The sequence below is a fragment of the Drosophila serrata genome, unplaced genomic scaffold (assembly GCF_035046125.1).
Source record: "Drosophila serrata isolate PLE 108 unplaced genomic scaffold, ASM3504612v1 contig_241, whole genome shotgun sequence".
Classification (NCBI taxonomy): Eukaryota; Metazoa; Arthropoda; class Insecta; order Diptera; family Drosophilidae; genus Drosophila; species Drosophila serrata.
Window position 1 is genome coordinate 721,818 of NW_028257139.1, and position 23,712 is coordinate 745,529.

Genomic DNA, 23,712 nt, shown 5'->3' on the forward strand with positions numbered 1-23,712 from the left:
AAATCCACTAAAATGCAATTGCCAAACACTCCAGAAAAAAAGAAATGGAACAATTACTCATGGGAATGGGAAATTTCTGGGGGAGGGAAATTGTAAATCTAAGAGGGAATAGGGAATAGGATAAGGGAACGGGTACGGGTACGGGTACGGAAAAGGGAACTGCATTGGGAAGGGAGAATGGGAGCACAGCCTCTTCTTGTTGTTGTTGCTACTGAATTTACACTATTTATGTTCTTTTTCCTTTCGCCGAAACTTTACAATTTCCGTATTTTATTGGTGGGTTAAGGGGTATTTGGGGGGAGGTAGAATGATGCCCTGTAAATAAAAAACGCATGCCTTTCCCCTGTTTTTGTTTAGGCAAAGTTGCAACCGAAGTTGCAGTTGCAGTTGCAATAAAAGTTGCATATACGGGATAAGCATGTGGGCCATAAATTGCCCACCTATTGACAGCAATATTTTATGATATTCCCGCCAGTGTTTATCCACTGGCACAGTTTCAGATATATGCAATGAATCCCCAAGTTATTCATCAGATATTTCCCAGTTTATTACCCAGTATTTATTGTTTTTATTAACAAATACCGGCCGGCATGTGTGTGCTTCTATATCCCTTTTTTATGTCAAGGATTTCATATCAGCTGTCCCATAAATAATGTCTTGTTAAGGATTTAATGGCTGATTCGCAGCTCAAAACTTTCTATCAGTAGTTCGAAATGCATTTTTTCCATCACTCAAGTGGCCACTCAGGGACCCGTCCATAATCTCTAATAATAATTTTTATTAGGAGCACAGGCATTTCCTTGCCACAGCAGCTGGCTAAGATTTCATTTCTCCAATTGCTCCCGTAACAAGCTGCTGTGTATTTATAAATTGATGTTTATTGTGTGCACTAAGTGCAGTGAGTTCATTGAACGGACCGCGGCCAAGTGCTGACACACTTTGGCCAGCCAACCATCCAACTGCCAACTGACAAAGAGGCCGGCCCTCTCTTCCCACCTCCTCCTTTTGGCCCTCCTGCCATGGACCCCACAAGTGGTTTGACCTTAAGCGAACCTGAACTTGAATTTGGTGTGGCTTTTTCCTCGTTCCTCAAGTGCAAGGCGGCGCAATTTCAATTAACCTGCCGCGAATCGAGTCATAAATAATATCTCACTCAAGGGGCGCAGTTGACAAATTTGCTTAGCAATGGGAATCTATGATTTACCGGGTCCCCCTACTATGTATTTTATTAAACATTTATTGCTTAACCCGTGCCTTCGAGCGGTTAACTCAATCTTTTGCAAACTGACAGCTACCCAGGTGTCGGATGTGTAATTAACAAACTTTTCGGACAGGGACAAGCCTTTTGGCCATCACCTGGGCCCAGTTAGTGGGTCAGCCCGCAAAAATCAGGTCTCCACTTCAGCAAACGTGTGATTGATAATTAATTAATATGCTTTCTCCCCATTTCATTTGCAGCGATTCTCCAGCGATCCACCGTGGATGTGGGACGCATCAAGCTGCAGAGTGTGGCCACCTGCCTGTATCTGTGCATGGACGCGTGCGGCGTTGCCTATGGCTCGGTAAGTAAGCTTAAAATATTGTACAGAATAAATAAATATATTTTATATGGGGTTAATTTAATAATTCGGAAATTCTGAGGAAGCTAGAAGATGTACAAGAGATAACTGGGCAAAAGGAAAAGACTTTGAAGGTGTAAATACAAACAGAAAAGATAATTTTTTAAATAAATTTAACTCCTATATAATATTCCTTTAAACCTAGATTTTTTTAATTAGCAATTTTTATACCCTTTGATTTGATATTATAATTTTAGTTAGAAGCTTGAAACGCTGAATAGAGTATTTTTCAACTCTGTAAATCATAATTATTCTTGATCAGAATCACCAAACGAGTCGATTAAGCCATGCTCGGTTGGAAAATACATTTTACGAAATTTTTTCATCATTTCAAAATTTTACAAAGGGTTCCATCATTAAAATTGTGAAAAATTGGAAAAACTTAAATATTTTAAATGTTAACACAAACTATTTCTAATTTTTAGCCCTATTAATCTTTCTTTATTAAAAAAAATTTAAATATTATAAGCTTAGCTATGACCGATTTTTTATTTAATCGTATAATTTTATTACAAACTGCAGTAGCATATAAACTTGCCGAAGTTTGAATAATCTTGTACTATATGTATTGAACCTAAATTTTTATTGGAATAGTTTCAAAATTCCAATCATATCTGATCTTGACTCTTTCTTTTAAACAATGAACTGAATGATATTGATTTACAATTGTCTGGTTCCGTCGTTTGCTATTGTTTCGATTAAAATATACTCTCTTAGCTTGATAACTTTATAGAAAATAACTCAAAAAACAAAGCATCCTTATTATCCCAACTCCCTGAACCGCGAAATTGATTTCTAGTTACAATTTTCCACTCCCAAATAACTAAATTTGGTGTATGCACCATATATTCCTATCGGTATCTATCGTTTCTAGTTCATTGTTTGGCACCCCTTCGGAAGAGAAAACAAAAACAAACAAAGGCCTGTTAAAAGATTGAGGTAAACCGAAAAAAAAAAATAGGAACCCAAAGGGAGGACACTCAAATAAATGAAAGAGCGACCGAAGAGGTCGGGTAATAAATAAAAAATTAAATGTGAACAAAAACAAAGCAACACGATCAGCAGCAAAACACTGGAGAGTCCTGCATTTGTCCCTTTTTCCCTCGGAATGTGTCCTTATGGTCGATCGGGCAGGTCCTCGAGTGGCAACTGATGGCGGTCGCATGTCCTCGAGTGTGAGTGTGAGTCCTCCCTCCACCTCCATCGGAGTCAAGGCGACACTTTATTCCGATCCTCGATTTCGTCTGCCTCGAGGATGCCTTTTTTGGGCTGGCGCCATGCAACCGCTTCGGATGCGCTTCAATGGTCCGGCGGACATTAGTTTTTGATTTGAATTTATTTCTTTTCTTTCCGCCCGTCGCTAGCACTTTGACCTTTTCGCATCCGAAATAGCAGCGTTGTGCCAATTCTGTCAGCCGAGGCGTGTCCGCATCCACGCTCGCGCTTGGTATCTTGCAGATACAGATACTTTGCTGATTGATGCGCTTCACCAGCGGCAACTTTGTAGGCGGCCCTTTGAAGGCGCCGCGTGCCTAAGAGAGAGAAAAGAGTCTATAACATAGCCAACATATCTTTAAGTTGGTCAAGTGGGCGGTTATATTAGGCCGTCTAGTTTATTTTGGCATCGGATATATCTTGGACACTCGGAACAAATATCTCTCAGATATATATAATAGAGAAAAGAATTTGTTGTATAAAATATTTTCTAGAAAATTAAAGAATCATATCCATTTTGGGCTCGTTTTAAAAGTATATATAACAAAGAATTCCGCAAAAATACTTTTAAAATATCTACATTCCATTAACACTTGTTCACCAAACAAAAATTGTGATTACTTTGTGATATATAGTGCATATGAGATATAGAAACACTTTAAAACCCTGTGGTTTACCCACAGTTTAAATATTTCCCGTCATTTTCTATTCATAGGCGCCTTTTGCCTGGTGACGGTTTTAATGACATTTCACCATAATATTTCAAGTATTTTCGTCCGATCTTGTGACCACCACCGAAGCAGGTGATTTTCGGCCTTGCTAATTGACCAGAAAGAATACAAAAAGCCTGAAACGTTTGCCAATTCATAAATTCCAACCCAAACCTCTTGTGAGTCAGCGTCTCGTGCAATTAAAATGTCGTAGCCATAAATGTTCACATTACGGTTTTGCTTATTAATTTGCATAATTTGTTCTCTCCCAGCGAGACGGACCGCCCGCGGTGTAAACCTGGACTGGGCTTGGTCAATTAATGCGGAGCGGACCCAATGAATATGTTGCATCATTATCATCGTTATTGTCCTGTTTCGAAGCGATAAGTGGCGGAGCACGTCACGCGGTGCACGGGTTGAGTTCCCCTAAGTGGTTCGGTTACCGTTCGTAGGTGTTCCCTGTAATCTCCTCAGAACCTTTCTCCTAGAGTCACCTGGTGGCGCCACTCGATAAGCTTCAATGGAAAGAGAGAGGGAGAGGGAGAGGGTCTAATGGCTTCAGTCTCCGGGTCTAACATACCTTATCAAAGTACAACTTCATTTCCCTTTGGTGTCTGCCAATTTTCACTTGCAAGCCATTAAAGACTAAAAATAAACCAAAATGCCTGGAAATGCCTATCATAAAAAGGGAGTCTAGTGGAGGGGCGGCGCACACATTGTTGTCACATACTCGGTATGTCAAAAAACTTGTCTCGACTTGACTCGACCTCGGGATCGGGATCGGGATCGGGATCGGGAGTAGCATCATCGGGCTCCTGGCCTGGCCCTGGCCCTCACCCATTTGATGGCTCATTTCGGGCCGCCTTTTGCCTGATTAATTTCTAAATTTAAGCGGCGACATTTCACCGACAATGGGTGCCTCGCTGTCGTTTTATTTGCGAAGCAATTTTAATTGCCTGACAAGCGATTTAATTCAATGTTGTTAATTGAATTTGATCTGCAGATGTCTGGGGCAGTCGGCGCATCCAAAAGGCCACAAAAGAATACGGGGGCTTTGCTCAGAATCCTTTCTTTCCACGCTCTCGATTTACATTTTTCTTACCTAGCTAAAAAAAATGTATAATTCTCAGTCCCAGGTAATTATTTCAACTGGCTCCTTGGGTCCTTTTGTTCGGCTGTCATGAGGTGTTCATAAAGTAGAAATGTTTATGGCCATCGAAGGCTATCGATGGTCAACGCCGATAGGAGCACATCCTGTGATAATGAGCGCATTTATCCATCAGATTGCTCTGGCGATAGATAAAAGATACAGACGCCGCCCCTGGACAGTAAATTCAAAGAAGTTTTATTTTCAGTGGGGAATGTGGCTCATTATTCGGATTCTGTGGAAGTTTGGAGAAGACAACTAGTAACCCTTTGAAGAAGCCTAAACACTTATTGGTTAGAAGATTTTTAACTTTGAACTTCCATAGCTACTGGTTGATACTTTTAAGGGGTTAGTTTCTATTTAATATCTTAAGTTTTAAGCTTTTGCTCTTAAAATAATTTAAAGATTTTGAGTTAAATATGCTAAATCAATTTGAATTTGTTAGAAGCTATTGCTGACTAGAGATCTATATGTGTCTTTCCGAAATTTTAGCTTCACTTCTTACAAAAATATTATTAACTTAATATTTCAAGACCAGAGTATGGTTTCTCGCATTCTAAATTTCGAATTTTCCTTAGCATAAACTTAGCCTTACTTTGAAACTCCTTCCTTAGTATTAAGTACTCTTCTCTTCCCATCTTTCTTTTGCCAAATAATTTAATCACAGTCCTTGATTGTTGCAGAAAGACTTCACCGACGACTGTGTCTTTAACGAGAACATGGGTCTGCAGAACTACAACACATACTCCTCCACCTACAACTCGAACGCGCGGCGGGTCTTCTACCTGGCCCTCAATGGCAAGGGTGAACTCCGGCGCACCCAGATCTCGGCCAGCCGATCGCTGCGGAAGCTGAGCACCTACACCAATGCCATCACGGAGACGGTGCCGCAGGATCGGGTGGAGCAGCTGATCGCCAAGAATTTTGGGGCCAATCGCGTCAAGCACGGCGTACGCCAACTCTGTGATACGGGCAAGCCGCTGATACCGCTGATCGATGTGGCCCACTTTAAGGCGCCGCCGCAGTGCAGCGGAAGCGGAAGTGGGAGTGGAAGTGGAAGCGGAAGTAGTAGTAGTAGTAGCAGTGGTAGTAGCAGCAGCAGCAGCAGCAGCAGCAGTGCCAGCAGCCTGATTAGTATTAGTAACAGTAGTCAAAGCGAGAGCGGCCATATTAGCAGTAGCCTTAGCAGTAGCAGTACCATTAGTAGCACCCTTAGCAGTACCCCTAGCAGTAGCAAGGACAAGAAGAAGCGGCGCAAGTGCCGGCCCCATGAGCAGGAGGATCTGCACCAGTGCCAGAAGCGGCCAGCAGCTGGAGCGGGTAACCTGCGGAAGCTGGGTCCCAAGGCCCAGCTGTGCAAGGAGCTGCGCGCGAAGGCGGCCGCCGAGGGAGGACCGCCGCCCAACTGTGGCAAGAAGAATGGTGGCAAGAAGCAGTCAGGTGCAGGTCCTAGCCCAGCAGAGGGCAAGGGCTTGCAGCACCAGCGGGGCAAGGGCAACATCCAGTCGGGTGGCAAACGGAAAGGCAACAAGGCCGGAAAGCAGCGGCAGAATGGTGGCAAGAAGCAACAGCAGCAACAGCAGAGGCAACACCAAGCCAAAGCTGTTGCCGGTGGCAAGCGCAAGCAGCGAAAGCAAGATCTTTTGTCCACCAGCAGCACCACCACCATGGCCACCAGCCTGGCCACGCCACCGGAGAGTCACTGGGAGAGCAGCTCACCCCTGCCTGCATTGGCTCTCAGTGAAACCAGCGATCGGGTGGAGCGCAATGTGCGCCTGGCCAGCGGCGAGGATCTGGAGCAGGATGGCGAACAGGAGCCCGAGGATCCCGAGGACACCGACACCGATGGCGGCTCTATGGAGGATGCCAGCTACGAGGACGCCACCTCCGAGGCGCAGGGACGCAGCGGAGCAGTTGGCGATGATTCGCTCTACTACGATTTGTAAGTTAAACCCTAAGCAAATTCATTCGAAATTTTCCAGAGCTAACTCCATCTTTTCTCACAAATCGAACTACACTAAGTAGAGATTTTTCTAAAATATATTTTTGAGCATTTCCTCAAATAACTTGTATTGGCAATAACTTTTTTATACATATTATTTTTTGGATTGGCAACTGAATATTTTTCTAAATTTAAAACCATTTACCTTTTGGCATTAACTTTAACCTTAAATCTGAAATCTTTATAGATTTTAATAGATATCTTTCAAAATTTATTAATCTACTTTAGTTATTTCTCACATTTTGTATTTTTTGATTTCTTATTATTTGGTTATTGTGTGTTTTTCAAAGTATTTTTCAAAATTTTAATATTTATTTGGGTAAACTTAAGATTTGGTTTGGCGAAAAACATCAATTCAAAACGTTCAAAATGTGAAAAATCTGAGAGAAACGAGAAGGGAGAACCGAGAATAGACTGGCCTGAGTATGGAAAAGATATTGTAATTGCAAGTTTTCACAATCAGTCACCTACTATGTACATACATACACCGCATTATACTGCACCTTCCGAATTATATCATACATACATCACCAAGCCAGTGTGTACATACCTTTTACATCACCCAAACGTACCAACTTCCCTGGTTCAATATAATATTTTTGATGCAGCGGACTGTTGTCTCCCCGGCGATGATGCGAACCCCCTTAAAGACGATGAATATCGAATGTATTACGACGGAGTCTCGAGTATTTTATAAGAACCTCTCAACCCATTGGAATATATAAATATATATATAATCGAAATGTATGATAAAATGCACGCACGTCCATCCCAATCACAATTATATAGATGTAAAATATAGAAAATCCCCATAACCTTATGAAAAAGAGTCTATTGAAATACTTGAGTCTCTGCAGCGGAAATTTCACGTTGATGAAAATACTCAGAAATACGATCACTCCGAAACAAACTCTAACAGATAGAAACTGAAAACTTGCAAAGAGCTATTCCCAATGTTAATAAAAAACAAAGCGAAGAAAATTCGAATATGTTACCCGATTTGTCTGAAAATTGTTTGGATAAGAATTTTTGAAAATCAAGGTTTTGGCAAGCAATATTTTGACAAAATGCAGATACACGGCTTAGTCGTAAGATACAGTTTTTTATCTTTGTATTATCGAACCTCGCTGCTTCTCAGTGCTTAGCCTAAGCTCTGTAAATCAATTTTGAATAAGAATTTTCCCAAGGGAAACCCCCAATCGAAACTATGGAGCTAACGATACATCGAAAAGAAAACAACTATTATGAATTAGAAACCAGAGAAAGGATCCAGAAATCAAAACATTGTATTTTTACTTACAGATACTTATGCAACTAACATGTAATATTAATTTATTTAATTTAATTTCGACGAGAGATAAGCGTGAAATTATAGATTGTAGCCTGTACTATTTGAGTTATTTATTTATTTGAAAATATTTATTTATAAAACTACAATTAAGATGACTCTAGGCCTTAGACTAACAAAACTCTGTTATAATTGCATTATACAAACATTTTCCAGATAAGTGAGTAAATGAACCATGAAAAGAGCATGAGAAAAACGCGAAAGCAATTAAACTAAAAAAGAATAAAATTAAAAGTACATTAATATCAAAATTGAGAAAGTGTTTTTTAGTCAATATGGTAAGATGAGTGATATACTGGGTATATATTGCATGGAATTGAATTGTTTTTACTTTTTTTTTGCACGTTGCTCAATTAAAGTTTGAATAAATTTAAATCACTATACATTTCATTTAGTTCTGGCATGGTTTTGTGTTATATCCTCTCTATAAGTCCGCACCCCAAAACCCTCCTCTATAATGACTTTGTGCCCTTTCCAGCTTGATCCTGCAGATGATCACCTGGGCTTTCCTCCACACAAGAGTCAGCCTGTAAAGAGACCCCTTTTTCTATCGAGGAAGTTAATTCATATATTGGACCACCGATCCACACAACAAAGCTAAAGTTCCTGATCTTTAAGCATAAGAGTTCTATCTTTAAATCTACACTTAGCATAGACTACTTTTCGTATTTATCATTAAGACTGAAAGCAGAACTCGGAGCGTACAACTAAGCTCTAACTACTGTAAATAAAGTATTCAAATATTCAAAAAACCAAAGTGTTTGTATGTCTAAATGTCTGGAAAATTTATAGCGGCGGGGAATATTTCGTATGCTGATTAAATCCAACTGTCACCATTATGGCACACATTGATTACGCTGGAAACAGGTGAGCAGATAGCGTTGATTACTCCGGAGAGCTAGTCGCACCTTGCTCGGCTTTCTCTGAGAGCTGGAAGCACTCGGTTTTCCGCTCTCCATTCTCTGCTGGCGTAATATGCTGATACCAGCTGACTACAGTCAAAGACCTTTCCCATATGGCCAGTAGGTGACAGCACGTGCCGCAAGCGTAAAGATCATGTGGTCGCCGCAACTAATTCGCGAGAGATCTCAGAGCGCGACAAGTGCGGCAATTACAGGTATCACTACTATTAAAAGTCCATAAATTTAAAAAACTCGAATGTCAGTTTGTTAATTTAAAATTGAAATGTATATTTGAATGATATAAGAGTAACAAAATAAGCTTAAATCATTTCGTAATAGTTTTTGTGCTACTGAAAAATAAATGGAAAATTTTTGTAGTCACCTTAAAATTTATGGTTTTACTTTAGTGTAGTATATCTATAGATATATTAACCAGGATTGGGTAACTAATTAAATTAACTAGATTTTATTTTGCTATAAATTTTATATAGATAAGAACTGGCTTTAACCAGAAATATTTAAGGTAAATTTTGTATAAAAATTATTATTATTATAATAATGGTATTAACAGCAATTACAAAGTGTGAATAACTTTGATTTTTGTTTAAGCAATAGCAACGAATTATTTATAAATATGTAAATATATTAACTGAATTATTTTATATTATTATTATTGATTGATTTCTATTTGTTTTATTCTATTACTTCCGGTGAATTTCTTAAAGATCTTATAATTTATTCAGTGGCTTAGGAACATTTTAATGAATTTATTTATTATTTGTTTTATTATGTATCCCTCAACAGATAGTTTCTACTGTAATACCTGCATTATAAATGGATAATAGAGTTCACTTTAAGCTTGGAGACTCTGCACCCCCACAAAACCCAGACCCGATCCGCTCTGCTCCCGATCCCCATCCATATCCCAGAACCGCAGTCGGAACCGCATTTGGTGTGTTGCTCCCCAGTTGAAATCGTTCCGATTTCCCTGTGTGAGACAAGTCACGTAGGCCTTGAAATGGCGAAATTGCTGCTGCTCGCCGTCGCTCATGTTCCCACATTTGCGTTCATTCAGACGCTGCTGAATTTTTCGCATGAATAGGCGAAACACGAGGCGGCGGCGGCCGCCCAGCCCCCACAGCAGCCGATAAAAAGAAGAGCCGAAACGATCAGAAATCAGAATAATAAAAGAGAGAGAGAACCCCCAGACCAAAGACCCAACAGCGGTCGAAGCTCGGACCATCGGATAGATCGGGAATCCGAGTTCTCTTGGCAACATAACATTCTGCTTCCAGCAGGGAGCAAAAAGCTGGCGTAAGCATAAAATGAGCGGGTGACGTCGCCGGCGCACGCTCCCCACGCGCATTTCCGGGCCTTATCAGCTCAGCTGATTCAGCTGCTCTTCTAACGGGGATCATGATCATGATCATCATATGGCCACCATATCGTAGCTGGCAGTCTGAGAGCGTTAATTGCTTGGCTGATTAAAAGAGTTCAATTTGGGAGAAGCCCGCGAACTAGTGGCGCTTACGTACTATATATAGTATATATATTTGTATTTTTGATAGCTGCTCACAATGTCACAAAAGGCGTTGTTTTTGTTTACCTTTGGGTTTTGGGCTGTCAGCAGCTAATGACCGCTATAATTTCTAGCTGGAATATGCCCCCAAGAGCTAAGATTGCATTTTGTTTTAAGGTATTTCCTTTCACTAAAGCACGTCATTTAATTACTTGCATCTTTCTGAGGGTAAAAATTTATAAGAAATGGTACGATTATTAAAAAAAGGCTTCTTGAAAACTTATATTTAGATAACATTTATAAAAATAGTTTGTTTTAAAGTCCTTACACATTTTCAGCAGTCGATTAAGAGTTCAAATCACCAATTAAATAAAGACTTGGACTCAGCATACTTATTCTATTCTTGATGAAACTATTTCTAGCACTGCATAATTAAAACAATTTTTCTCCGTCATTTCTATTCCTTTAATAACTTTCATTACATTCAAATATTTGATCATTTTGCAACAAACATTACAATTTTTAAAGCAGCATTTACAATTTAAGGTCTACGTGACGTATTGAGAATATGCCCCATGGCTTTTTGGCTTATTCACTTAAATCGAGTGTGGGTATACCCGCCAAAAAGCCACCCAGTCTTACCAGCTGCAGCTGATCAATGTCAATGCCATGACCATTAGCAGTATATAGCAAAATCGAGAAATAGAGAACGCCCACTGAAATTCGGTGAAATTAGTTTACCGACATGACAACTAACAACCAAACTGCAATTGGAATCCTCATGAGTGGGATATAGCTTCTAGGTTGATCGAGGCTTATACATTTATATATTTGTACATTTGGCATTATTGCTGTAGTCAATTAAAACCAAATCCATTTATGGTATTCTTTCTTTTCTTTTAATTATAACCACGAGTCAAAATATATCAAATTTAATACGTGTTGTCTAGTCAGTACATAAATCTTAATAAGAATACATTTTGAAAAATAGAAAAAATAACATTTAATAAGAATGAAAAGTGGATTCGGAAAGCCAAAGTTTATATAACCTGGCAGTTTGCACTGGAATTATAGGATCGGAAATTATAGTATCGGAAATCCATCATAGCAATAAAGACTTTGCGACAAGGGAGATGTAATTAATAGATGACTGGTATAAAAACCTTAGAAATCATAGTAAAATTTACGGAAAACGAACCTCAAAAAAGCTTTTATTCTATTGCAACAAATAACCAAATAATAAAATAGATAAACAGATACTTCCTTAGCAGCATACTTGAGCGCATTCCTAAGTTAAATTCAATTAAACAGATTTCAATCATCTGGACATGACGGAAATGTCAGAATCTCTCTCCATACCCGTTCGCCGATCCCCGATCCGCGATTCCGATGATACCCGCCGCCGCCACCCTCTGGCCGAGTCTGGTTTAGTTGCATTTCTAGTTCATGGCCTGCATTGCGTGAATATGATGAATACGCTTAATTGGATTAGCTGCGATGTCTGCCGGGCGGTGACCATGCCGCGCACTGCCGCCGGGAAATGAGAGTGGAGGAGACGGGGGACCAAGGAGTCAAAGTCACAGAGCGATTGCATAACGAGCCGGTTCGGCCAGTCGCTTGGAAAAGCGTGTGAAATGGAGTTGTAACCGGCATGATATTCTATTTACTAAATAATTGGACACAAATGTCGCCGGCGATGGGAGAGCATGTCCATCAGATGGCTAGACTCTGGGTAAGCGATATGTGCAAATGTTTCCGCAGCTCAAAAAAAAAGAACTTCCTTATGACAAGTATTAAAAATAATAAAAAAAAATTATTTTGGAGATGCGGGGTATCGATCCCCGTACCTCTCACATGCTAAGCGAGCGCTCTACCATCTGAGCTACATCCCCTGATGGACTACGGATGTCATAGTTGGCTTGTGAAGGCATTTCCCACGGTTAACAGTCGAGCCCTTTATGTGTAGCCGAGAAAGCTTGAAGTTTGAAGAGAGAGAGAAAGCTTTTTATGTAAAATTATAGTGGACAAAATTAAGTTTATAAAATAGGTATGGCTTACTGAACAAATTATGTATATTGTAGATTTTGATTTAAAAATATTTACTTCATACAAACATGAAATTATATAATATTAATAAAATAAAATTTAAGTATGTTTCCGCCCGGGTTCGAACCGGGGACCTTGTGCGTGTGAAGCACACGTGATAACCACTACACTACGGAAACCCACAAGCGCGGCGCGACCTAACTCCCAACAGCTAAGGAACAAAAAGGATAACAAAGGACTTCCGGTCCAGTTGATTGGTAATTTTAAATCTAAAAACAAAAGTAAACTCAGCACATTAATTTTATTTTCCCCAGTTTCTCTGTCAAGTTCAAAGCATTCAGAAAGATGCACCGTCTGTCAACGCAGCGCCTAAGAATACGCGCTGCATGCAACATATTTAAGCAATAACAGCACTTTCTTTAATAGGATGCTGTCCTATTTCCAGACAACCTTTCGCCCTGGGTGGCGGCAGTCGACAAGGGCTGCAGCCGCCAAGGAAGGTCATAAAAACGCCAGGGAACTGGGAGTGACGCCGGGACGCTGTGAGTCGTAAAAGCAGTTGAAATTCCGTGCGTGCTGAGGGTCGGCCGTGTTTATAAATACAAACACACCTGAAAATGCTCATAAAATCAGTCTCATTAAATCGAAATAAAAATTAAATGTGGTTGAGAGAAAATTAATTGAATGAACTTCAACTACAACAGCGGAAACTGGGAGGTTGGGTCAATTGGCATTGAATAAATATTGCTTGCGAAAAATATAAAAAATAAAAAAATTATGGGAATGTTCCCGCCCGGGTTCGAACCGGGGACCTTGTGCGTGTGAAGCACACGTGATAACCGCTACACTACGGAAACAACTGAGAGATGGCGGCCCAATGCAGGTTATACGCTAAAGGCAACAGAATACAGTACTGTAAGTTTAGCTTAGATTTAGCTTATTGGAAATTAATTTGTATGTTATTTAAAAATATTAAATAGTTTATAAAACAATTATATTGGTTTGAGTATTTTGGGTTGTTCAAATGCATTTTTGCCGTGGTCCATTTCGTAAGAAGAGGAGCTTTCAGTCAAATTATTATTTAATTTAATTAATTTTAGTAAAATATACCGTATTTTAAACATTTATTCATTTAAAATTTCAGGTAGAAATATCCACTGTTAAGAGAACTTTAAAGAGAGGGCCCTTTCTCATTTGGCAATACCGTAACCTCTCTCTAATACTCTCTCTCTCTCTCCCCCCTCTCAGTAGAATGGTCGCAAGCCCAGCTTCGCGGAAGCTTTTTTCACTTCATTGTGTGTCATTGAAAGTGTGAAGATGAAGATCACGTGCAATAATGTGTTATTATTAGAAATAATTAATTATTCCCAGTGTGTGTGTCTTTCTCGGTTAATTGTCAATCAGAAATCAAAAATAGTAAGTGCATTTATACATTTGAATATGTATATATGTATGTACAAGCCTTTAGTTCAGCATAGGAAAGTGTTTTAATAGTTTTGTGTCTTTTTTCTGCTGTATGTACATATGTATGTATGTATGTGCAGGTGTATGCATATATAAAGAGGAAGGTACGACAGCGGCAGTACCTCCCGTTTCTTTTGCTCTGAACAACATACATATGCACATATGTACATACATATATCCATTCATACCTATGTATATACATATGTATGTTCTAATATGAAATGAAGGCTTGTCAAGTGAAATGCTTTGATTTCTGATTTATTTTTAATAAGAAAAAAGGTGTTCCTAAAGTACTTAATGCATGTTTAAAACATGCAAAGAGAAAGTGCAATAAAAGGTGAGTGCAAGAAAATACATACATTTATACATTCTCGTACTTGGTGTTGGCTTCTTTTTCAGCATTTCTTATACTATATTCTTCTTATATTAGCTTAATTTCTGATCAGAATCTAGCTTATCCTAGTCATAGTCATTCACTAAAGATCTGTTGGTTTATTCCGGCTTTTTTTGCTTCAAAAATCGATTAGGAAGCGAGTTTCCGTGTTGGTTAGTCAGTCACCCCAATATATCAATGCCAGATTTGCATAATTTTCATGCGGGAAAAACGCAGGAATGCGTTGACAGAGACCCTAATTTATGGTCATGACGATAAGCGAGTAAAAGTGTTTAGACTTGGTCAAGATAACTCCTAGGAATTTGGTGCTTAAACTTGAACTACAAAACATAGTTGGGAATAAGCTGCGGGAGAGTTTCCCTTTTCCTACTCACCTCTTAATAAGGAAAACTTTGATATCATTTAACTGGGCGGTGCGTGAGGCGGCCCTATAAATAAACCGCAAAAGCAATTAGGTGGCTTCTTTGCCAAAATTGATTGCAAATTGTGCTGGGGAAGCGGCCGACTGATAAGGGCAATCGCTCGGATGCGGATTCTAAGTGGAATGGACACCCGCAATGGCCGGCAAACGGGTTCAACTGGCCAATGGCGATACAAGTGACAAGTGAACATGGAAAACTAATTTATGTGGCGCATGCGACAGGAAATGCAGGCGACGCGACTCCAAGCCACTCTTACTCCACTCGGATCGATGCGATTCGATGAATTGGAATGCAATATGCAATATGCAAACCCGTCGCCGCTGCCTTTGCTCAATGAAAGTTGGTTCTTGGCTCTGGCTCTGCCAACTTGGGGACACTTGTTACCACCGCAAAGGGAGACCTTGACCGGGTCCCGTCCACTGGGCAACGGTAATATGAAACCACCGCTAAAAATGCAACAACTGGCGAACAAGTGACGAACATATTACCGATTCCCGGGCCCGGCTAACAACACTTTGCTCTTAACAACACCCGGCGACGGAATCTCTTTTTCTGCCCCTCCGGCTCCTGAGCTGCAAAGACGTGTTAAGGAAGCGTATCTATCGCTGGGATCTGCATAACGAGGAGGCACTTGGAAAATTTTGTAACTGCTTAGAATTAGGAATTAGTTGATACAATTTAACAGATTTGACAGGAAAACTCAAGGATATCTTTTTTTTAAATAGTGGAAAATTTGGAGACAAAACTTCTTGAAATTATAGGTAAAAAATATGGAATATATTCTCAAGTTGCAAGGGTTATTAACACAATTATAATTTGACACCAGTAAATATCCCATAACATAAGACTAAGACCAAACCTATCTAGACCCCTTCTCTCAGTGCACTTGGCAGCCGGTTTCATTTGAGTTTTGGCTGCAGGCTGAGGCATCACCTCCATCATCATCAGCATCGGCCACTGGCCGCATCCCAAGATCATCGCTTTTTGACCAAGTTATGCTACGCGAACAACAATGTGTCATGTCGGCCTGGCCGCTAGCCTGGGGCTGGAGGTGGCCAGTTCCTGGAGTCGCTGGTCCATGGCCGCAATCGTTCTTCACACCTCCCACAACGGGCGGCGAGAAATTCGCACGCTCCAGGCGCCAGTCGATCCCAGGCAGCTGCTCTGGTCGAGATGCTCTTGGCCAAGATCTAGACCCTGATGAACCCAGCAGGCACCATTGATCCGCCGTCGCTCTGCCCGCTGTCTCCACTGCGGTTGCATCTTCATCTATTATTAATCGCTACATTTATTTGATTATCTTCGGGGCCTGAGGCACTGGCCTGGGATAGATTTATGCCTCGCCGCCTGTAATTTACTCGCTAATCATGCAACACTTTTCATTTTGACACGTTCGGTCGGCTCTCACCAAAGCACCGCCAGCGGTAATTATGTAAATTTTCCCCTTCGATCCGATCCTCAACGATCCAAGCCATCCAAGCGATCCAAGCGATCCAAGCCGATCCCCAACCATCATCTGTCGGATGCCGGGGGGTGCCATTTTATGATCTATGCCTGCTCCGTGCTTAGAAGCAAACTTAACACAAATTGATAAAAGCAACATCAACGCACACAGCAACATGGGGCCCGGACTATTTTTACGATCACCGATCGATCGATCCCGCGTTCCTCTTGTTTTCACTGGCGAACACATCGCTTACATAAATTACGGGCCAGGACCCGGGTCCGGTATAGAATTCCATAGAAAAGGCATCCAGCATCGGTTCGCTGCAGTGTTTTGACACCAAACATCCGCTCTAAGCCGCAGCCACAGCGAAGGGGTTAGCCACGTGAAGTGAAGTCTGATCGGGATCGGATCGGGATCGGTATTGGGATTGGGATATAGACTGATGGGGCAGGGGAGGCATGCATAGATCTTGTTAGTCGTTGCCGCTCATGCGCATGACTGCAATTTAAGCGCCATAAATTCTGTGTTCTCAGCTCGCTCTCCCCCCATGTCGAAGGCAATGTGTCAAAGTTGTTATGCCCTTGTACTGTGTAGGGTATCAGAGGGGTATGTCTAGTTTATAGATGGAATAGATATTTTAATAATAGAATAATAGATTTATTAGCAATTGCAATTATTGATTTTCTTTCCTTACTTAAGGTTTTAAAGCCTTGATTTATCGCATAACTTGTTATATAAAACTAAGGTTTAATATTTGTTTAAAGATAATATTTATTTAAATAAATTTATTTTATTTAATATTTATTTAAATAGGGAATGTATCATATTTAAGTCTTAAGATATTAAAAAGGTTAGCTGTGGATACAAAAAATCTATATGTAAACTTCTAATAGAAGGTTTTCAGTCATTTCATTAATTAATAAATGAATGAATTAAGAGGAAATAATGAGTAAAAGGCATGTGCAAGTCATACTTTTCTCTGTTTTTTTTTTGTGCTAAAATAAAATAAGTACCAAGCAGACATACTGGGTAATATTCCTTCGATCCTTCGAGATCTCCTTGAGACTTACTCGAGCATGATGCCCTTCCGTACACTCCAATAATGTGAGGCTGCATTAGATGACTTAATAAGATTCCTGTTGGGCAAGATTTGGATGTGGGGTGAAGTTAAGCAGCTGGATTGGGTCCACTTTCGAAAAAGGGGGATACTGGTGGGAGGGGGCTTTAGCCGAGACTGGTGCTGTGACATATGCAAATGATTGGAGTAATTAAACAATCCCTCAATCCGTAACTTCGTGAGACATAAATTAGTTCTTAGTATTATAAATAAGTGCAAACAATTTTAGCATTTTCTACACGATTAATAACGCCAATTAATCGCTGCAATGGCGGCGGGCAACAGTCATTGCCATGTAACTGACAAACTGGTCGACAGTTGCTAATGAATTAATCAGCGCGGAGATTAGATCGCAGATATGCGATCTCCGATCTGCGACTCTGGATCTGTGATCATGATCAGAAACCATTCAGGCGATCGTCGCACAAAGAGCGTAGGCATTTAATTACACTAGAACACATTCTAAGTGGCGTTACTGACAAATGATAATTGGTATTTGGTACTTGGTATTTGCCTGACAATTAGAACCGCTGTCCGAGAGCAGATCGAATCGGATCGGATTGGATGGGCGCCAGGCGGCTTTGAGAAGCTGCTCCACTGCATCCAATTGGTCATGCCCGGCACTTCCTGCATATCCAAGCAGGTTTTGACATAGCTCTGGCAACCAGCAGCCATTCTGTCAGTCTGACTGACGTCTTCCAGTCTGCAACTCTGATCAATGAGCACTACTTAATACCCCGAAAATGCATCGCATGGATCGTATTTCTTGAACTTGACATTGAAAACAACAAGCACGACGCAGATGAAGATGCTCTTTCCGTTCGTCAATCCGCTTCCAGCGATCATTATCACTGATCCCCGCCGAATTAATTCCCAGCCCAAATGGCTCTTAATTGTTGCAGTTTATTTCGGGACCAACGATCGATCGTGACTCAGTTCGGGGCGGCATGTCACTCATCAGAGAGTTCAGGATGCGGGGGCCAAAGTATCCAGTTGCAGGGCTACAAGATCACGTACAAATACAAAGTGCAACTTTGCTCCGCTGTCAATTAAATGATATTTGTTGCTTCCATTGCCGCTTTTGAACCAAAGGGTTTTGGTGTTTGCCCAACTGGAATGCAGATCATTAGGATCATTAGGCACTCGATATGTCGCTGCGAGGGTCGCTTTACACGTACACAGCTGTTGACTCTTTCTCAGGGAGATGCTTTTAAAGGGATTAGATTACTATATATAAATTAAAACATATTTTTGGATCAGTAAAAAGTAATTTAATTAAAGAATACCATATTTCTACAAGCTTTACAAATCATTTGATTCAGTTTTATTAATTTATTAGATGCGTCAAGATGCGTCACCCAAAATGATTGCAATTAAAGATCTTGTTTTACTCGATTCGCGACAAGATGTTTGTCTCTCAACATATAGGATTGCCTTCCAAGTCACCTCTTATCAGTAGACCCAAGAATGCTGACCTCCATCGGTAACATTACCTTGATCGACAATCCGTTTCCCTTCCCCCTTCAAACACCGCCGATGATCAATGTGTGTTCTGTACGCAACTATCGCACCTGGAACGCAATTATCGGGAGATAAGCCGGCGATATCAAGCAATGGCCCCCGAAAGCGCGACCATACACACTTGTCTACCTGTCTGTGTGTTTGGGTGTATATATTTAATTTCTTTTTTTTTCGGCAGTACTCTTAACACTGGCTGGATGAGTCACCCGGCGCTAATTACTAATTGTCTTTAAGCCTAACAGAATTAAGTCTAGGGAAAGATTAGTGTCCATTGCCGTAGTCGGCCCATTTCTTGCCCAACGCCTGATCGCGTGCCTGTTGGCGGAGCACCTTGCCGCTGCCAGTTTTAGGGAGTTCTGGCAGGAAGAATACCCCGCAGTGGAGCTGCTTGTGGGTTACCACCAGACGCTTGGCCACGTACTCCACAATGTCCATTTCGGTGAGGCGACTGCCCGGAACTTTGACAACGGCTGCCGCCGCAGGATCGCCGTCCACTTCGTTCCAAAGTCCAAAGACACAGGCCTCGATCACGTCCGGTAGCTCGGCTATGACCTGCTCCAGTTCATGGGGACAGTACTGGGCTCCATGGAAGCGCAGGAGGTCACCCTTCCGCTCCACAATATGCAGGTAGTTCTCATCGTCAAAGTAGCCCATATCTCCGGTGTGGAACCATCCTTGATAGTCCTGCATTCGCTTGGACTCGTTAGGATTGCCATAATAGCCATTCCACTGCTTTCCGTTGTGCACTAGGATCTCACCAGTGTCACCGTGGCCGAGACTTCGTCCGGCGTCATCCAGGATCTTCACTCGCACTCCGGGCACAATTCTGCCCACTGACGAGGGCTTGGCCACACCCATGTTGGCCGCCACACCACCACACTCGGTCAGGGCATAGCCATAGGATATTTGTCCTTTGATCAGGAAGTCCTGTAGCTTCAGGAGATTGGCCACATAGCAAGAGCCACCGCCCACGCTCACAAAGCGGATGCTGGAGAGGCGCTGTTTGCTGAGAGTCGGTGCCTTGAGAAGCGATGCCACCTGCTGCGGAACCACTGTCAGCAGAGTCACCTTGTACTTCTCCACCAGCTGGAGCATGTACTCGGGTGTGTAGGCCCGGTCGGTGATGATCCGTGTGGAGCCATGGCAGCAACTGAAAAGCATGTTGAACATGCCCGCCGACCAGTCGATGGTGCTAAAGGAGAGCAGCACATCCTGACCGGTCACAAAGCTGGAAGGGATCGATAATTAGAGATGAGAAAATACTCTTGCCCAAGACTTACCCAAAGTCAAAGAGGCAAGCTGAGTTGGTGATGCAAACGGCCTTGGGAAGACCCGTGGTGCCCGAGGTGCACAGAATGGCCACTGTTTGATCGCCGCCCAGAAGAAGGTGCTCAGGCCTGGATTAGGGAGTAGCAAATATCTTAGAATGATTCCTTATTGTCTCTGAATATATTCATAAACTTACACATAATACAGCTCCGCTTTTGTGGGCTCCAGCAGATCCTCTACGCGTGGCATGCCCAGCCGATGATCCTTTAGAGTATACACCTGTGACTTCAGTATCCTGGCAATAATGCTCAATCTCTGATAGACGTAGCCATCGCAAAAGATGAGCCTCGGCCGGGTGATGGAGAACAGGTGCTTCATTGTGTCCTCATCGTGCCAGGGACTGACAGCATGAAAGGGAGTTCCGTTGAGGAGACAACCCAATACCACCGGCATAAGGTAGGTGGTATTGGTCCCTGCAATGCCCACCACATCGTCCTGCTTCAGTCCCAGAGCCTTCAGCTGCTGGGCAATGCGAATGGCAAAGGTGATGGCCTCGCCATTGGTCAAAGCAGTGCCCTCGGTATCGGAAATCTAAAGAGAAATTATGATTATTATTCCCATTGAAAGGGAACTTTACATGTTGACTCACCTGACATATGCTGGATGGATGGTTCCGCATAAACGCAAATAGAATTTTACCAATCGAACAATCCGGATCGAAGAAATTCGCCGGCCTTGGTCCACTCCAAATTTTAGTGTATTTATCGAAATTCGTGCTCGAGCGTTCCATTCTGGCGACTGATAAGAGCTGGCCGGGTCTCAACAAACGGTTTTCTATCCGGACGCAAGTCCGGGTGCGTGTCCAATAACGATTCTTCAGCGACTGGCGACTGTTAGCCATGCTCAGGCCAATTCCAGTCCAAGTGGAATCTTATCGTCCAACCGGGTCACTACGTCACCGATATGAGGCCGAAGCTCGGAAAGCTCTCCGATAAGCAGTTCCAGTGAGATAAGCCAGTCGAAATGGGGTTCTAGATACAATAGTTTTGATGTGGGATTGATTGACTGATGAGTAGATAAATGGAAAGACCTTGGAAAATGGGTGAATGCCCCACTTGTAAAGCGGTAATAATTCATCTTGAAAGAAAGAATTAGGTGTGTTTGATAGATACAAATTTATTTAATTTATAGATTTCTTTATTTATGATATAGGTATAACTACTTAAACTTAAGAATTTATGAAATATCTTGGGATTGCAATGTATTTCTTCTGATTTCTTTGAGACCTTTGATCTACTTTGAGTTCTTGACTTCCAGGAAGTACGCCTTGGTGGCCATGCGGTTCGTTTTTCCATTGGGCGATCGCACAAGATCCTCCACAATGATGGCTCCTCCATTTAACTGCTTATATTTGGCCTCAATATGTTCCTTCACATAGTCCACAATGTCCTGGGCCTTGAGATCGCTGCCCTGCTTCTTAACCACGGCAGCAGCGGCCTCGTCTCCATTGATCTGATCCCATACCCCAAAGACACACACCTCGGCCACATCTGGCATCTCTGAGATAACTCGTTCGATATCGTTGGGATAGTACATGATATTCTGATACTTCAACATGTCCTTTTTGCGCTCCACAATGTACAGAAACCCGTCATCGTCCACGTACCCAAGGTCACCGCTGTGGAACCACAGCTGCGGGTCTCGTATCTTGCGGGTCTCCTCCGGATTGCCATAGTATCCCGCCCAGTGCTGGCCATTGTTAATGCACACCTCGCCCACCTCATCGGGGCCGAGGGATTCTCCCTGCTCGCAGACTATCTTCAGCTTGACGCCACTTACCAGGCGACCTACTGAGTTGGGTTTCTCATCGAAGTGAAAATTCATGGATGCCATCGCTCCCAGTTCCGTAAATCCGTATCCAAATTGCAGGCAGTCTCGGCTCAGACGATTCCTGATACGATGCTGTGTCTCCACCGAAGCCCGGGATCCTCCGAAGAGGTAACACCTGACACTTGAAAGATCCGCTGTCTGGAAAGCCAGTGAGTTTGTTATCATGGCCATGTGCGACGGAGGCTGAATTATCCATGTGATCTTGTATTCCTCGACGAGTCGTATGAAGAAGGCGGGATCGAATACATTGTCCGCTATTATGCGCTTTGTACTGAACACCCCGGAAGTGATGGTGATCAGTAGTCCGGTGATCCAGTCGAGGGTGCTGTGGGTGTACTGGACGTCGCTGGTGGTAAGACATCTGCAGAAGGAATCTTTATAGAGGAGTAAGCCCAATGTTGTTTCTACTTACTGGTTGCCAGCCAAAATCTGGCGGCTATGGTTAATGGTCACAGCCTTTGGTATTCCAGTTGTGCCCGAGGAGCAGAGTATGGCCAGTGTCTGATCGTTGCCCTGCTCCAGGCGAGCCGGCTGAAAGTTTTCCTCGATGGGAGTGGTTAGCACTTCATGAATACTGATGGAATCCGTTGGATGATTGCGCATGGTGATGATCTTTACATCTAGGGATGCGGTGGCAGCTTGCACCTTCTTGAACTCATCTCCATCGCAGAAAATAAGGCGTGGCTTGGTTATGTTAAATAGCTCTTCAATGGTGCTCCGCTCATAGTTAATGTTCAGCGAGTGGAAGGCGATTCCGTTGAAGAAACAGGCATATGCCACGGCGGACATGTGGGTGGTATTCCTGCCTATAAGGCCCACCACATCGGATTGGAGGAGACCCAAGGATCGCATATAGCTGGCCACTTTCATTGAGTTGGCATGTAGTTCCTCCCTGGTCAAGATTGTGTTCTCAGTGGCCGAGATCTAGAAGATAATGTTTAGGTTTTCACTTTTATCCATCTGAGAGAACACTCACCTGGGCAATGAGTTGTGGGTGACGCCGCATCTCCTGAAAGATGATCTCTCCCATGGACAGATGTGGGTCGAAATAGTGTTTAACCTGATCCCCTCTCCATATCTTGAGATCGGCATCGTAGAAGTTTGCTGGTCGGTAAGGCATTCCGTAAAGCTTTAAACTAAATTCGCGACTAACTGCGAACTGCAGCGACAGTCCTCCTTTTATAGAGCCGAGAGCTCTGTATTCGCTAACTATTTAGATAGCTTTAAGGGGTATTTACTAGGGTAACATATGCACTGATTACACCGACACGCGATTGCATTCACACTTGAGATCAACGGCGGGGAGGCGACGCTCAATGAGCCAATCTCCATAACAATACACTTGACTTCTGGTTGGGGTAATTGCCGGGAACTATTGCTCTTACTATCTGAGCAGGCAAGTGAGGCTGCGATACGCCATGATTTGGCAGATTTTCAGATTGAAATTGAGAGCCAGCTCAGCGATAAAAGTAAATATAGACATTAATAGGTTACGTTATCGCATATCGATTTGTAATTGACGTAAAGTTTCTTAGAGAGCGAAGCTATTCTGAGGTTAGATAGTTAAATAACTTGTTTGTAGGTTTAGCATTTATTTACTAATCTATCTTCAAATATAACTATAAAGTTTGTAAACACAGACATTTGGCACTGTCTTATCAGCTTAGTATGAGTGCATCC

At 42.2% G+C, this 23,712-nt stretch overlaps 3 protein-coding genes, 1 long non-coding RNA gene and 3 other non-coding genes across 11 annotated transcripts in view; 2 read left to right on the top strand and 5 right to left on the bottom strand.

Moving 5' to 3' along the window:
* Window positions 1–8,793, top strand: part of bnl (fibroblast growth factor branchless) — a 59,668-nt gene extending 50,875 nt beyond the window's left edge. For 2 of the 4 annotated variants that reach the window (XM_086831703.1, XM_086831702.1), the window contains exons 3-5: window positions 1,459–1,562; window positions 5,375–6,633; window positions 8,520–8,793. In XM_086831703.1, coding sequence (XP_086687829.1) covers window positions 1,459–1,562; window positions 5,375–6,633; window positions 8,520–8,574 — 1,418 coding nt within the window. In that variant the 3' untranslated portion in view covers window positions 8,575–8,793. Of the gene's footprint in view, window positions 1–1,458; window positions 1,563–5,358; window positions 6,634–7,301 lie in introns of those variants that run through there. The other 2 variants (XM_086831704.1, XM_086831705.1) reach the window with 2 other exon arrangements.
* A 3,488-nt stretch (window positions 8,794–12,281) lies between these two features.
* On the bottom strand, window positions 12,282–12,354 carry TRNAA-AGC (transfer RNA alanine (anticodon AGC)). The gene has a single exon. It is a non-coding gene; the product is annotated as a tRNA-Ala (tRNA).
* Window positions 12,355–12,614: 260 nt separating this feature from the next.
* TRNAV-CAC (transfer RNA valine (anticodon CAC)) lies at window positions 12,615–12,687 on the bottom strand. The gene has a single exon. It is a non-coding gene; the product is annotated as a tRNA-Val (tRNA).
* A 605-nt stretch (window positions 12,688–13,292) lies between these two features.
* TRNAV-CAC (transfer RNA valine (anticodon CAC)) lies at window positions 13,293–13,365 on the bottom strand. Its single transcript has one exon. It is a non-coding gene; the product is annotated as a tRNA-Val (tRNA).
* Window positions 13,366–13,795: 430 nt separating this feature from the next.
* The window catches only part of LOC147643870 (uncharacterized), a 64,596-nt gene continuing 54,679 nt past the window's right edge, over window positions 13,796–23,712 (top strand). Inside the window, exons 1-2 of one of the 2 annotated variants that reach the window (XR_015271397.1) lie at window positions 13,796–13,924; window positions 14,245–14,309. This is a non-coding gene — a long non-coding RNA (uncharacterized LOC147643870). The remainder of the gene's footprint in view (window positions 13,925–14,244; window positions 14,310–23,712) is intronic. The other variant, XR_015271396.1, reaches the window with a different exon arrangement.
* On the bottom strand, window positions 18,601–21,041 carry Acsx4 (Acyl-CoA synthetase X4). Its single transcript, XM_020958573.2, has 4 exons — window positions 20,792–21,041; window positions 20,339–20,733; window positions 20,154–20,270; window positions 18,601–20,101 (listed from the first exon to the last, which is right to left on the bottom strand). Exons 1-4 carry the CDS (start codon window positions 20,930–20,932, stop codon window positions 19,135–19,137), a joined length of 1,620 nt encoding a protein of 539 aa, XP_020814232.2. The 5' UTR covers window positions 20,933–21,041; the 3' UTR covers window positions 18,601–19,134.
* On the bottom strand, window positions 21,303–23,387 carry LOC110188740 (uncharacterized). Its single transcript, XM_020958574.2, has 3 exons — window positions 23,009–23,387; window positions 22,445–22,956; window positions 21,303–22,393 (listed from the first exon to the last, which is right to left on the bottom strand). The coding sequence occupies exons 1-3, from the start codon at window positions 23,150–23,152 to the stop codon at window positions 21,436–21,438; spliced, it is 1,614 nt and encodes a 537-aa protein (XP_020814233.2). The 5' UTR covers window positions 23,153–23,387; the 3' UTR covers window positions 21,303–21,435.

Excerpts from the sequence above, each read along its gene's own strand:
- Acsx4 (XM_020958573.2), bottom strand. The coding sequence starts at position 20,932 with ATGGAACGCTCGAGCACGAATTTCGATAAATACACTAAAATTTGGAGT. Across the intron at positions 20,734-20,791 it reads ATCCATCCAGCATATGTCAG|ATTTCCGATACCGAGGGCAC; the intron begins GTGAGTCAACAT and ends ATTTCTCTTTAG. Across the intron at positions 20,271-20,338 it reads AAAGCGGAGCTGTATTATGT|GCCTGAGCACCTTCTTCTGG; the intron begins GTAAGTTTATGA and ends TCCCTAATCCAG.
- LOC110188740 (XM_020958574.2), bottom strand. The coding sequence starts at position 23,152 with ATGCCTTACCGACCAGCAAACTTCTACGATGCCGATCTCAAGATATGG. Across the intron at positions 22,957-23,008 it reads ACCCACAACTCATTGCCCAG|ATCTCGGCCACTGAGAACAC; the intron begins GTGAGTGTTCTC and ends ATTATCTTCTAG. Across the intron at positions 22,394-22,444 it reads CAGATTTTGGCTGGCAACCA|ATGTCTTACCACCAGCGACG; the intron begins GTAAGTAGAAAC and ends TTCCTTCTGCAG.